The sequence below is a fragment of the Ornithorhynchus anatinus genome, chromosome 2 (genome assembly GCF_004115215.2).
Source record: "Ornithorhynchus anatinus isolate Pmale09 chromosome 2, mOrnAna1.pri.v4, whole genome shotgun sequence".
NCBI classification, from domain to species: Eukaryota; Metazoa; Chordata; class Mammalia; order Monotremata; family Ornithorhynchidae; genus Ornithorhynchus; species Ornithorhynchus anatinus.
Window position 1 is genome coordinate 16,072,861 of NC_041729.1, and position 14,967 is coordinate 16,087,827.

General features: G+C 54.8%; 1 protein-coding gene across 12 annotated transcripts in view; it reads left to right on the forward strand.

The window, feature by feature from the left end:
• NCOR2 (nuclear receptor corepressor 2) overlaps positions 1-13,269 on the forward strand; it is a 415,012-nt gene extending 401,743 nt beyond the window's left edge. For 8 of the 12 annotated variants that reach the window (XM_029056817.2, XM_029056799.2, XM_029056861.2 and 5 more), the window contains 4 exons: positions 665-718; positions 2,932-3,159; positions 5,861-6,040; positions 6,628-13,269. In XM_029056817.2, the coding sequence (XP_028912650.1) occupies positions 665-718; positions 2,932-3,159; positions 5,861-6,040; positions 6,628-6,803 (638 nt within the window). In that variant the 3' untranslated portion in view covers positions 6,804-13,269. The remainder of the gene's footprint in view (positions 1-664; positions 719-2,931; positions 3,160-5,860; positions 6,041-6,627) is intronic. The other 4 variants (XM_029056826.2, XM_029056871.2, XM_029056882.2 and 1 more) reach the window with 2 other exon arrangements.
• Positions 13,270-14,967: the final 1,698 nt, after the last annotated feature.

Genomic DNA, 14,967 nt, shown 5'->3' on the forward strand with positions numbered 1-14,967 from the left:
CTCTTGCCAAGCAGACAAATATTGACTCAGACTCTCCAGGGCCCTCAGAGGACCAGCCGGCTTGGGGCCCCAGCTCTGGGCACCTTCCCTTAGCCAGTTGGGAGGCAGTGGAAGAGAGAGAGAGAGGAGGATGCAGAGAGGGAGGGAGGGAGGGAGGAAGGGAGAAAGAGAGAATACAGGAATGAATGATAATTTGGGAACCCATTGGACCCTGTCCAGATCCTGCTCTCTTTGAGCCAGAACTGAGTGTAATTTGGGGGTCTGAGTGTCAGTATTACTATTATTATTGTTACTATTATTATTATTATATTTCTTAAATGCTTACTGTGTGTAAAGTACTGTTCTAAGCGCTACATTCCCTAAACGGAGCTGGGATATAGACAGGCAGACATTGTGGACAGATCACGGTCTGCTCAGCTGGACAGGTGGGTGGGACTGTTGGTGGAGGAAGGACAACAAGGGGCCCCAGAGCCAGGAAGATCCCGGGGTCCGGCGCAGCCGCTGGCCGTTGAGGTTTGTAGCGGTGCCGCCTGGTTTAACACGGAGCGTGACTTGACCCTCCTTTCCCTTCCCCACCCACCCCAGCTCAACGTATTTTTCCCAAGGAGTCTTCAAATCTGATTCTCTTCCATTTTGTTGTGCCCCCGCCCTGTTCCTTCTCCAGATATCGGCCAGCCTGGGACAGAGATCTTCAATATGCCGGCGATCACCGGTGCAGGTAACCGTCCCGCCTTGGTCGTTATTGTGAGCTGAGGTCTTCCCCCACCTCCTTCCCCCAGCGTTGTGCTGCGCACTCCCCACCTACTACTCCCATCTCCTCCACCGCCACCACCTCTACCATCAACATTCCTACCAGTCCCTCCATCGCCTCCACAACCCACTGCCAATTGCCTCTATTGCCACCTCCTCCATCCTCCACTACTGTCCCTGCCACCTACACTGCCATCACCTCCACCGCCATCACCGCCGCCGCCACCATCTCTACTTCGGCCTCCACTACCAGAATGGCCTGCGAACTCCAAAGTGAAAGGCGGGCACCGTCTCATCCCACCTCCTTCCCCTGTCCCGGCCCCCGGCCCCTCACCCTGTCTCTCTTCAGCACCATAATCTGGGTTCACCAAACACGGGTAATCCCAGGGACCAGAACGATCTCCGGCAGGAAACGTTGCCGGCCGCCGTTTCTGGGGGCCTGGAGCTGGGAGCACCAGGTCGCTTGGTTCTTCGGGATCTGGAGCAAACGAGAGGAGGGCGGGGGAAGCTTTAAGGGGCCGCGTTGCCCGCCGCGGAACCCGAGCCCTCTGGATGATTGAGGTTTGGCCGAAGCCAGAGCCGCTGGCCTGCTCCCTGGTCTCTCTCTGCCGTTTTGTGTTTTTTTACCCTTTTGCCTTTTTGTCCCTTCTCACTTACTCGAGTCAGGTGGAGTGCAGTTGTGTGGCTGAGGCAGAGATGTGCCATTGACTGCCTTCCTTCCCCCTTCCCTGCCCTGCCTTCCTCCCTCCCTTCCCAGCCCTCCCCTCCCTGCCTTCCCTCCCGCCCTCCCGGAGCGAATGCTGCACCATAACTGCATGGCTATCGATGACTCACAGATACGTCATTCGGTCTCCGCATCTTATTTCCCATTGTTATTATTGTTGTTGTTGGAGCCCCGGCGGAGGGCACGGGAGGACTGAGGGGAGGGCGTCGGGGAGGCTTAGCCTCTCTAAGTGGCAAAGAGAAGGGGAAGTGGTTGATGGTTGGGTGCAGGGGAGCGGGAAGACCTCTGAAGGAGCTGAGGAGCCCCTCCACCGTCCCTTCAGAGGGGTTAGAGAGCTGTGGGAGGGCAAGGGGTGGGGTACCCTGCCTTCCTGGAGGCCTTCAGAAGCAGCCCAGTGAGCATCTCAAGTCTCCGCGGTGGGGGTGGGGCTGGGTTAGGGCCAACCCCCACCCAGGTGCGATGGGCCAAGGACAGGGAGCCTCAGAAGGCTTTTCCCCAAGCTAGCATGGCCTTTCCCAAATGGAAACCAAGCAGCCTCTCCTGGAGGCCCTGTGGCCGTCTTCACGGACAGTTCATTCCCCTGAAAACACCAACCCACTTGGCCTTCGAGGATCCGGGCCCTGCAAGGCTGCATTTCCCTCGAGTCAGCCCCGGGTTGAGCCTGGACTGCCTCCCAGATGCCTCCCCCGACCAACAAACCATCCAACCACCGACCGCTGAGCCAGCCACCCACCCTCTGGGCACCGGACAGTGTTTGGACGGCTGGCTTAGCGTTTCCCTCACTGTCTCTGGTCCATCCTCTGTCTGTAGGCTCTCCTCAGAGCCCCTGCGCGTCTGCCTTGATGAGAGCATTGTAGGTCCTCGACACAGAGATCCCCCTGCAATTTCCACTCCCTCGCCTTCAGTACTTCCCGGCCCCTTAAGAAGCCCTCCTCCGGCCCACTCTCAGCTCTGGGTGTCGGGGGACCTAAGTCCCACCCTTCATGTGACAAAGTCAGGAGGGAATGAATGAAAGAATATCAGTGGGGAGAGCCTAGAACAAGACCCCGTGGAGGATCTCCATGGCCCTCTCTCCACCATCAGGAATCGGGGTACACTGCAGAGCTGGGAGGTGGGGCTACGGGAGAAGATAAAGAAAAGTTTGTTGCTTTGCAAGAATGTGCTGACTGTTTGTTTCTTCCCTTCTTCCTCCCTCTCCTCTCCCTGTCTCTCTTTCCTTGTCTCTCTCTCTCCCCCTCTCTCTCTCCCCCTCTCTCTCTCGCCCACTCTATCTCTCCCCCACTCTCTCTCCCTCCCTCCCTCCCTTCTTCTCTCCTTCCCTCTTTCCCCTCACCTCCATCCTCTCATCTCTCTTCTCTCCCTCCACCTTCCTTCTTACTTGGATCCCTTCCTTGCCGTTCTCCACTCTCTCCCTTGTTCCCCTCCTCTCCCCCTTCTCCTCCTTTCCTATCTCCCAGGGCTTATCAGTTGTAGAAGCCAGTCGGTTCAGGAGCACGCCAGTACCAACATGGGGTTGGAGGCGATTATTAGGAAGGCCCTAATGGGTAAATATGATGATCAGTGGGAAGACCGCTCACCTCTAAGTGCCAATGCTTTTAACCCTCTGAATGCCGGCGCGAGCGTGCCCGCTGCTCTGCCCATAACCGCTGCTGAGGGACGGAATGATCGCCCGCGCGCCTCGCCAGGTCTGCAGCCCTTTCCACCTTTGCCCTTTCCTTGACGTCCTTAATGCCTCGGGGTTTTTTGTTTTGTTTTGTTTTTTTTGTCGTTTAATTTTTTTTTCCCCTTTTGGGCTTTGAGCTTGATTCATTTATTTTGAATTTGCTAATCTGATGCTGATAACTCGTTTTGTTTTGGGTTTTGTTCTCTTTTCTTCAAGTAGTCTGGAAGGTGCTATTGCTTTTCTCTAAAACACTGACATTGCTGTTTTTTCCCTTTTGGTTTTTCTTTCCCTTCCTTTCTCCCTACCCCTGCCCGCCCCGCTCCGCCATCCCCTCCACCCCTTCTTCCCCTCCTGTGGCTGAAGGCACGATCCAAAAATTTGAAAAGGTCAAGCCTGAAAATGCTGAGGACCCCGTGTTTGCTCTTTCTTTCTCAAGGAGTCTGGTCAACTGGGCTGTTTTTTTCATACCAAGACCTTCTCCTGGAACAGAAAAGACTTTCTCTAAGGGGAAAGATGGTAGAGCAATGAGCAGTGGACAGAGAAGTAGCCGTTAGGCCAGGAAAGCGGCAGTAGAGCCCTGCCCATGTTAAGCCAAGCCCCAAGCCAAACTTAATGGAAAATTTGGGGTCTCAACCTCCCCAACCTCAGTTTCTTTCTCCCACAAGTCCATCCAATAGGGTGCCCTGAGACCGAGGCAGCCCAGGGCCGAGCTACAGGCGGCTCCACCTCTTTAAATGACCATAGAGTGGATGGTCCCACTCAAACCCCATATCCTCTTCCCCCAAAAAGTCAGATCTGCCTCAGGTGGACCTGGATGGCCTTCTATAATGGTGCAAAGACAGTTAAAATGGAGGCCTCTGCCATGTCCTCTAGGACATGGAATCTCATGGCCTCCACTCATAGATGGAACTCCAGTTTCCAAAATGCACTGCGGCATGCACTGTGTTGTTGCATTGTACTCTCCCAAGCACTTAGTACAGTGCCTTGCACACAGTAAGTGCTTAATAAATACGATTGAATTAATGAATTGTTCAAGTCCCTTTGATCCCTTAAAATAGCCCCCCAGGAATTGGGGATGATTTTGGTAGGTGGATTTTGGAATATAACTCAAGCTGGTTCTAATACTGGCTCCAGCAGTATTGTCTGCTGGGTGTCCTTGGTTGGGCAAGTTACTTAACTTCTCAGTACCTTAGTTACCTAATCTGTAAAATGGGGATTAAGACTGTGAGCCCCATGTGGGACATGGACTGTGTCCAACCTGATTACCTTGTATCTACCCCAGCACTTAGTACAGTCTCTGGCTCATAGTAAGCACCTAACAAATGCCCTTTAAAAAAAAAATGCAGCCCAAACCCAGGTGGATTTCTTTGGGCTTGGCCTGGGGACTGACTGGGCTCAGGATCTGCCAGCTGATGCTTTCTCTCTGGGAGAAAAACCTGCCAGAGAAGCAGCTACACGACACGTCCCTCCCTGAACTTCACCCTGACTCCCCTCTCAAGAACCCTGCCCACCCCTGGGAGGTTCAGTGCCTTGCCTATTCCCAGCTGAGAGAGAGATAGTCACCCACTAGGGTTTTCCTGGCCATCTACTCCAATCTCATGGCCTTTAATGAACTGAGATCCGGGAGAGGAAGTGTTAGGGAACAAGGTCTGACTTAGGGATCGCTCTGGAGCTCCACAAAGGGATTTGCTCTCAGAATGTTGTGCAGGTGTGCTGTAGTTGGGGGCTTAGCCCTGCGGCAGCTGGAACTGCCTGAACCCACCGCACCCATGACCCCTCTCCTCCGGGCACTGAGACCTCCATATCCCAGGATGCACTGGGAGAGCTGTGTACTCTTAGCCACGTGGTCCAGTTAAACAGGGCCTGTGGGAGGATCTGATCCCAGAACACCCAGGCAGCAGGTCCACACAGCTAGCTCTGTGTGGGAAGTAGCAAGCCGGGGCTCCCGGGACCCTCTCCTTCCTGATAAGTTTTGGGAAGAAACCTTGTTTTTCTCCCATCTCTTGGCCGAATCCATAGCCCAACCTGACTCCAACATAGAGCCAGCCCCCAAGGCCTCGCAGCCTCCACCTCGGAGCCCACTGTCCTACTCCCATCCCAGCCTGGGCCTCTCTACCACCCGCTCAGCGCAGAGCTGTCGGGGGCGGGAGGGTAAAGGGGGAAGGAAGGGCAGTGGTCTCTCCACATGGTCCTCCCCGTGCATGCCCCGACTAGGGATGCTAGCAGCGTCTGACCCTTCTCAGCCTCAAACAAAGAGCATGCAGTGGTTGAGGGACCCAGCTGTGCTGACTTCATAGCCATGGGGTTAGAAGGGAGTAGGGTTCAAATGCAGCGGGGGCCTGGGGCTTTGCGTGCAGCTTTGGCGGAGACCTGGGGAGCGGGAGAAGAAATCTGTGCGTGCAAGAGGCCTACACCCTTGCTCCTTTCCCTAACCCTATTGCCTGTTCCTCCCCATCCCACCCCCTCTTCCCAGGGTTTCCCAGTCTAAATTGGCAACTTGCAAAAGTGCTGCCCAGGAGAGAATGCCCTCGGCATCTGTTGGCAGGGAAGGACAGGGCTGCAGCCTACAGCACCAACCATTAGTAGTCTGAACAAGGCGCTAGCCCAGAGACCTCTGTATGCAGATGGTTCCCGTCCTCCCTCGCCCTTCCCTGTCCCTCGGTATATTTTTCCTAAGCTCCAACGTGGCCCATTTTGAAACCCAGAAACCACTGTGTCTGCAGGAGGCGGCGGGAAGCCAAAGATGGCTGCGAGACCCAACAGTCGAAAGGCCAAGTCCCCCGCACCGGGCCTGTCCTCGGGAGAACGGCCGCCATCCGTCTCCTCCGTCCACTCAGAAGGCGACTGTAACCGGAGGACGCCGCTGACTAACCGTGTGTGGGAAGACAGGCCATCCTCTGCAGGTCACTGGTGGTTGGTGGGAGCCGGGACTAACAACTGTCCCTTGGGACCCCTCGGATTCCTCGGACTCCTCCATGAGGGACTAGTTAGTGCCTGGGGTTGGGCTGAGTCGGGGGGCATCCCTCGGCTACACTGATGAGAATGCTAGAACTAGAAGGGACCTGGTGAGGTCATTTGGCCACTCCCCTGCTTCCGATGAGGGAGGATGCTGGGACAGGTGGAGAATCCTAGAGCCACAAGGGACCTGGCAAAGTCATCTGGATCATTCTCCTGCTTCTGGCGATCACGCCCTGAATAGCCCAATCAGAGCTGAGCATCTCTGTCTCTCTCTGGCAGCGCCAGGGAGGATGCTGGGACAGGGGCTCCAGGCTAGAGCTGGCTGCGGAACCAGCGGTGCTGGGTTGGGTTCCATCAAGACATGCCCTTGGCCCACCACCCCTCCAGCTTCTGACCTTGTCCATTTGAGCAGCCCCTTCTCAGTGACCAGCAGAAAGTAGCCCCAGAAAGTCAGTGCTCATCCCCCTCCCCCTGACAGCGTGCCCACGGTCCCCCTCACACGCCCCTGCTCATCTCCCTTCTCCCTCCGTAGGTTCTACGCCGTTCCCATACAACCCCCTCACCATGAGGCTTCCGACCAGCGTGGTGACGGCCCCCCAGCCTACAGCCCTGCCCCAGGGCGGCTCCACCAGCCAGCACCACACCTGGGATGAGGAGCCAAAGCCTCTGCTGTGCTCACAGTACGAGACGCTCTCCGATAGTGAGTGAAGGAGCCTGGGACTGGGGGAGGGGAGGCAGGAGAGGAGAGGATCACGCGACAGAAGCGGCCACAGTGGAGAGAGCCAGCAGAGCGAGAGTCTGTTTGGGGGGTGCCTCCGCCCGGCCCCTCCTCCCCCGATGCCCCTGGACCCCTCCGAGCTGGGCGGGAGCCTCGCTACCCCTGCCTGGCCTGCCAGTCTGGAAGGCGTCGCCCTCTTCAGTCTAAAGCCTTAACAACCACCCGCCGCCATGAAGAGGAGCCCCAGATGCTGGGAGCCACCCCGCCGCACTTCACTCTGATTGATCGGCAGGCACTGACCATTGGAAGAGACTGGGAAGGATCCCTCTCGCCCACCCTCTCCCACCTCGCCTCCTTTCTCTCCCCCTCTCCCTCCCGTTCCCGGAAGCCCCACCCCCAGAAAGCTCCAAGAGCTGCAGTTAACCCGGGCCTGGTGACGATTTGCTCAGCGATGTCACCTGGTGCTCCGAGGCCCTCCTCCCATTTGAGGAGGAAAACAGAGATTGGGGGTGGGTCGCACGGGCACGCCCAGGGGCGCACTGGGCAGGGGCACAGGGAAAGGGACTCCCGCCGCTGTCCAGTCCCTGCTCGCGTGGGCCAGGCCCAGCCAGTCCCCAAATGGGAGAAACCTGCCCACCTTCCCCTGGCCCGCCTCACTGGCAGGTCGACGGGCAGGTCAGCTGCCCCCTCGATTTAACTCCTTCCACAGAGGCAGGAAGAAACCGCACCCATGGATCCCAGAGGCCCACAAGTAAGCCCCTCTTCCCTGCACCGGTCCTGCTGACCCACTGTCCTCCAGCGCTGCCACCTGATGGTGCAGCTCCAAGTGGCCCAGATGGACTGATGGGGCTGACCCCCGCCACCTTCCCTCTCCTCAGGATTAAGAGGAGAGTCATTTGACCACCAGGACCGAACGGGGAAGGCACCAGAGGACCAGCCAACGGGGAGAAGGAAAAGCAGTGGGCAGAGACAGCCTTGAGGTGAAGGTGGAAGAGGGGCCGGGTCCCAGGGCTGCCCATGGCTGCAGAGGAGGAGAGGAGAGACTGGACTGATTTTCGTACACCGAAGCCGAAGCAGCGGTGGAAAGGAAAGGCAGAGTTGTAAATGATGTATTGGTCTACAGGGTATATTTTTGATACCTTCAATGAATTATTTCAGATGTTTTGCGTGAGGAAGGACTAAACAGTATTATGTGCTGCTTTCAGTCTCTGCTTGTGTGTGCGGGCTTCGATGCGCCATCGGTAGTATGGAGAAGGAAAGGTATCATATGATCCTCAAGTCCTTCACCCTCCGCTCAAATGGATCAGCTCAGTTAACCAGAGATTTATGGCCGCAACAGCAGGGTGCCCTCACGGTTATGTTTCTTGTTCATGATTAAACAAAAGCCAATCAGTCCAAGTCGACTGTCTGCCTTGAGGATCTGAAAATTTTCAAGAGAGCCTGCCGGGCTGGGGGGCGGGGAGGTGGCCGGCAGCCTCGGAAACCCGCGAGCCATGCAGACCGGTTCTGTTGTATTTTCTGGCACCCGTGTTGGCTTCTTTTTCCATTTTTCATTCCATGATGTAATAGGTGTTGGCTTCTAGCAACAGTTACATTGTTAAAGAGCGAATAGGCTTTTCATCTCAGCTAGTCACTCCAAAAAGGGCGGAAAGAAAAGACCGTGAATGGTCTGGGTTCTGTCTGCTAGAGAGAAGGGAAGGGAGAGGGGTCGGGGGAGAGAGAGGAGAGAGAACCGAGGTCAGATTGGCTCCTCCAGTTTTGTCTGCTAGAGAGAGGGAGGCTTGGTGGTTATGGGGGAAGAGGGAAGGACAGATGGGCTCCTCCAGGCCTGCTTCCTCGCCTCTGCGTCCTGAGTGGGGAAGGGAACGGAGAGCCGGAAGGTGATCCTGATCCTGATCTAGCATCTATCTGAGAAAAGTCACAGCATCACACCAGGATCAGTCTTTTTACGACTTTCCTTCAAGGCTAGTTTCCAAGCAACAGAAAGATGGTGTGTCTATTACAGGGTACAGTTGCCTTGGTGTTTTTTGTATCTTCAGGCATCATTTCTCTGGCCCAATTTATTTTTTTGAAATCCACCAAATGTTTCAGAGTCAAAAGCTCCCCTTGCTCTCCCCAAGGCAAATATTGGGACAGTTTTTCATCCAACTTAACCGAATGGACTGAGTGTTTCACTGGGCCACAGGGAGGTGGAGGAGGACTTCCTGGGGGCAGATTCTATCCCAATCAGGTCAGTGCTCCAGCTGGTACCAGTTCATGCTGGGATTAAACACCACGAAGGAGTGCTGGCGCTGATGGGGGCCACAGGAGCCAAGGCTCCCTCCACCAGCTCTCCCCCCAGGCCCTGCCTCAGGGGCCACAGTCAGTGTCGGCACACACTGTGTGACTGCCCTCCTGACAGGTGGGCCCCTCTGACTCCACCAATGGTTATAAGGGGAAGTTGCCCAGGGCCAATTCCCAAGTAGCTGCTGAGCAGGGAGAGCCACCAAAACTCTCTCCGGGGCCAACCCCAGGTTCGGCAGTAGGAGGAGACAGAACTGGGATTCTCGTCCCCAAATAATCCTGCATCTGGCTCACATGAGCATTTCCTGCTCCACAAGGCCTGGCCTCAAAAACGCCTCTGTCAGTCTTTCATAGGTGGGCACCCCGCCGTCCTCCCCACCCCCGCACTCACTGTGTCACTCTGTCAGGAAAAACCTTTGGCAACATCTCCTCTCTGCTGTCTAGGAGAACCCAGCCACCTTTGTTTTGGAGAAGGGGTGAGTTGATGAGGAAACTCCCCTGTGGACAAAAGCTCTGGCCTTGCCGGGTTGCTGTCCCCCACAGGGCTGGCCAGAGAGGACGGGGCCCTGAATGATGCAAGGGGGAAGAGCGGACGGATGTGCCTCGACAGGGTCATGCTGGCCTTCCCAGTGGGGGCTCTGTGAATTGGCAGCAACTTTGCCTTCGTCATGCTCCTCAGGTCACTTTTTGGAGGGGTGGGGCTCGGCCACCTGCCTTTATGGGAGAATGGCCCGCGGCTGGTCTGGCGGTTGGTCCCCAGCAGTGGCTGCAGATCACTGCTTCACAATAGCCTTAATGAAATAGAATGTGTTTCATAGCCGGCCTTGGTTCCCCAGGCAGTCATCCATGGACCCGTAGGGAAGAGGAGGGACCCTTGGTCACCGTATATGTGTTTTTTGGACCAGGATGAAGAAAGAGGTCATGCATTTGACCCAGACAGCCCTGGGGTGGCAACAAACTGTCCAAGAAGCAGAATGCCCCAAGCCTCCAGAGGCTGACTTTCTGGTTCTGGTCCCTTCCCCCTGACACAAAGACATCTTTTAAATAGCGGCCGGTCGTCGATGGGGTTTCTGGTGAGTTATTGGTCTCCTCTACGGGTCTGTGAGCAAATCATGGGCAGCAAGGGAGAGATGGGGACCATATCTGCTGAGGATGACCAGATGGCCTTAATCGACCAGGACCTCCTGTCCCCTTGCTGGTGCCAAGTAGACTGTTTCCCTCCACTTGCCCCTCTTCCTTCTTGACCAGCTTGACCTGCCCCAGAAGCCAAAAATTCTCTCCCTTCAACCCCAGGCAGTGGCACTGATGACACCCTACTCCTGTCTTTTTCCTCTGCTTCTAGGGGGGCACTCAGAGGCAGAGGGTACATACACACACACACACACACATACACACACACGTATTTCTATTGTCCTTCGTATTCAAAGGTACCACTGACGGTGAAGTTCACCTATGAGTGCATGTATGGTGGAGAAGGCCAATGTGGGACCCTCAGTCCTGGCCGTAAAGTACACACAAAAACGCTGTCCCTTGTTGTGTTGTCATGTTGATGTTTGCGGTGCCTGGCGCTGTTTTTTCACTGGCCTACTTGATTCCCGTTGCTTATGGAGCTTTGACGCAGAGAGAGCTGCCCCTTTGTTTGTAAAGGTGCGCCGTGCTGGTGTATCCTCAGCAGGGGCTCTAGTTTTCAGCTGTGATGCTGCATTATCTGAAGCTTTGTTTTATCGGGTCCTCAAAACGCTTCCTCTGCCCTCCTGGCTTTCAGTTTCCCAATGTCACCTCTCCATTCAGCAACTGTTTGGGTATCCCACTGTCACACCTTCTCCTCACATGTCCCATCCAGCATGATTGTGCTCAGGTGAGTGTAGCTTCACTGCCAAGAAACTATGTTGCAGAAGGCATTCATTAGCCTCCCAGGTCTCCGTCTGAATCCTGGCCTCTTCCTTGAGCCCAGCCATCTGCCCTGGGAGTGGCAAAGGAAAGAATTCAGGGTGGGAATTGGGGAGGTTCCTGGCAATCTGGTCGGGTAGAGTTCTTTGGAAGTCAGCAGGTTTTCTTCTGAGAACAAGACTGCCTTTTAACAGACATACAGCCCCCATGGTTACCAACCAGGAATCAGCCTGGACCAAAGCGAGGCCTCAGGCTTGGTTCTCCTCACTGCCTCTGCAGGGTACCTCAGGGACCTTCTCATCAGCTGGTGCACGCGATGGTGTAAGCTCAAAGAGAGCAGCTGGTGGGAGGTCACCGATTCCTGCCACAAAGGCATTCCCGGGGCTTTAGAAGACGGTGACCGTTGGAGAGTAAGCTGTGCCTCATGACTCCTGGGAGAGTGAGGAACAGGTTGTGCTTTGTCTGTCTGCGGGAAACCCCCTTCCTTTTGTTCCTCTTTCCCACCCATTCCACAGTGAGGGTGTTCTCTGTGTACACAGTCTCACTCTGCTGAGTATCAGAACATCCCGTAGAATTGGGGGCCCTGGGAAAGTGGCCCACCCAGAGCAGATGAAGAAGCATCCAGCTAAGGTGACCCAGTCTCCCTGCCCCTCCACCTCCCTGGCTTTCTTATGTCCATGGGCAGTGTTGGCCTGGAAGGGGGATTAGGGTTGGAGGGTGGGATATCTTGCATTTTTTTCCCCTCATCTCAGGCAGACCAGGAGAATATGGTCAGTCAGGGATGCGGTGAGTGCAGGGACATAGAGTGAGGAAGTAATGATGTGGTACTGGAATTGGGCTGACTGTTTGTAATTGCCAAGACCTAAATAGAAACAGACGTATGAGCCCCAGGGGCTCTGGTAGTACCCCAGACGCCATCCCTCTATCCAACCTAAGGACAAAACTCACCTTCCTGGGTGGCTTGAGTGCCCTGAGGCCTAAAGGGATGGCTTTTTAAAGAACAAAACATGATCGGCAGTGTTTTGAGCTGCAGGCTCTTAGAGAGACATGTGTACCCCGGGGACCCCGGCCTGCTTAATGCAGAAGTGATGTTCCCTTCCTATTCCTTAGGCCTGGGAGAGCTGTGCTATCGGAGAGCCCAGAGCAGAGCAACCATTGCCCTGAGGTGGCCCAAGCCGCAGGGCTAGCCCTTCAGGTCTTTGAGACCCTGCCCTGTGACCCAGCAGCCAACTCCAGGAGGACATGTTGGCCGGTCTCTCACAGCCCTGAAGATGGTGCCCGTCCCACTGACCTGCCAGTGGCAAAGGTCAGCGGGTTTATCGGGCCAGGCTGCTCCCTGCCAAGCTTCTGGTGTTTTTGAGTGGAAGAGCTTGGCCTTTTCCCCAGTGCCTATTAGAAGAATGGGTTTCCCCAAAGGAAATCAGACCCTGAGCTCCCTGTATCCTTGTCTCTGTCTGTGTGTTGAGCAGTGATCGGCCTCCCCGGAGGACCCCATCTAGTGGACAGGTTGTCCCGTTTAAATCAGACCCATGTGACTGGCAGTGGGGGCGGTCTTTGGCGGAGTCTCCAGTCGGCCTAGCTGAATCTTGTCTGTGCTACCCTGGGCCGGCCCAGCTAGCCAGCCAGGCTTAATTCACAGTCAGGTCTGGCCTAAAGCCTGGCGGACGTGGGTCTTCTAGCTCTGCCGGAGGAGGGCCGCCAGCTTTCTGGCCCAACCCCCCTGCTCTGGTGGGTCGCAGGGGGGACTCCCTGGGCTCCCATGTCGGGGGAGCCCCGAGTCCCCTCCGGGTGACTGGGAAGAGGAGGAGCCCCATTCTTCATGCTGCATCACCTGCCTGCCCATCACCAGTGACCTTTATGTCTGTGCACTCCCTGCTATGATTTCTTATTGATCGTGCAATCGACATGGAAGTTATGTCAAACTATTAAAAGAAGTTAGAAGTTCGTGTTCCCAACTTTGTAATTTGTACAAATGCAAACAAACGGAGATACGAGACAATTTATTATCTGAACTGTACAAGGGGGGAAAAAAATCTATCTTTTGTACAACCAAATTGTGCATAGCTGTTTAGAAGCGAGTTGTATGATAGAATGGACTGTACATAGAACCAATGAGTTGTAAATATTTATGCGGCTTGCTCTGAAGGGTTTGTTTTCTTCTACTGAAGGTGAAGTTTTTGTTCACTGTTAATTTGGGCCCACCTGGCCACCAGCACGCGCTCTAGGCTGCAGTGTGCAAGCACTGCCTTACTGTTTAAATAAAAAAAGCTTTTGGCCAGGAAATCCCAGCTCCCTCCACTTCATCCCAGCCCGGGACCTCCAGGGAGCCCCTGGCAGCCCTGGGAGGGAGGAGGTGGGTGGGAGGACCCAGATGGGGAGCATAAATCCCTGGCACCTCACAGCTGTTGAAATGGTGGATAGGAGGGGGGGCGGGGAAACCTGAGCCCCAGGTGGAAAGGACTAGGCTGGGGTGGGCTGGGCAGGGCTGGGAAGGGCTGGGCTGGTCAAGACAGCAGGGTTGGTCTAGGCAGGTCTGGGTTGGTCCAGGCAGGGCTGGGACCCTCGCTTCTCTAGCAGATAACCATGGAGAAACTCACCCTGGTTGGTGGGCTGTGCAGCATGGCCTAGTGAAAAGACCACAGGTCTGGGAGTCAGAGAACCTGATTTCTAATCATGGTTCTGCTGAATGCTTGCTTTGTGACCTTCGGTAAATCACTTAACTTCTCCAAGCTTCAGTTCTCCTGTTCTCCCTCCTTGTTAGACTGTGAGCCCCATGTGAAACAGGATCTGTGTCCATCCTAATTCACTTGTATCGAACCTGGAGCTTAGAACAGTGCTTAACAAATATAATTTTATTACAGTAAGAGAAACAGTAAGAAAGAGTAAGAGGGTAGGAGGACAGGGGGCGGGATGTGTGTGTCACTTTAAGCTGGGTTCTCTCTGGTGTTCCCTGTGAATAATAATATTATTATGGCATTTGTTAAGCACTTACTATGTGCCAGGCACTGTACTAAGTGCTTGGAGGATAGAAGCAAATCGTGTTGTACAGTCCCTGTCCCACATGGGGCTCACAGTCTTAATCCCATAAGCCTTCTATTTATTGCTATTGTTTTTGTCTGCCTCCCCCGATTAGACTGTAAGCCCGTCAGTGGGCAGGGACTGTCCCTATCTGTTGCCGATTTGTACATTCCAAGTGCTTAGTACAGTGCTCTGCACATAGTAAGCGCTCAATACATACTATTGAATGAATGAATGAATGAATAAGGCTGAGGGATGAGGGAACTGAGGCCCAGAGAAGTGAAATGACTTGCTCAAGGTCACCCAGCAGAGAAGCAGCAGAGCTGGGATTAGAACCCATGATCTTCTTACTCCCAGGCCATGTCCTATCCACTATGCATGCTGCTTCTGCTGAAAGAAGAGTAGCATCAGGCAGTGCTCTCCCAATTCTGGACTATAAGCTCATTGTGGTGGGGAATGTGTCTGCCTACTCTGTTATATTGTACTCTCCCAAGCACTTGGTACGGTGCTCTGTGCATATTAGGCACTCAATAAATATCACTGGTGGTGATGATGACAGCGTAAGACACTACCAAGTCATCTGGGTAATTCTGGACACTTCTTCCAGATACAGGCTGTTGCTGGCCTGTGACTTGCCAACTTTTCATTTTGAGAACAGGGACAAAATGGTGGCATGGATTTTAGTTGAGGGATAAGAACTGGGAGGGGGTAGGCTTCAAAGAGCAAATGACAGAGAGTCACCTTTTGGGGCCTGTTCTGCACTGACTGGGAAGCCTCGGGTCTGTAGAGACTCGGGAAGAGCAAGGTTGAGAGCCCAGGAATCCAGCTCACACAGCTGTGAGGGCATGGGGTGGAGTGGGCCCCTTTGGCCATCTTTGCTGTTGACAGAGGCTGCTCCTCAGAGCCAAAGAATCAGGGCTAACGCCACCCCCATCCAGAGCAGCCCAGGCAAGCTCAAGTGGC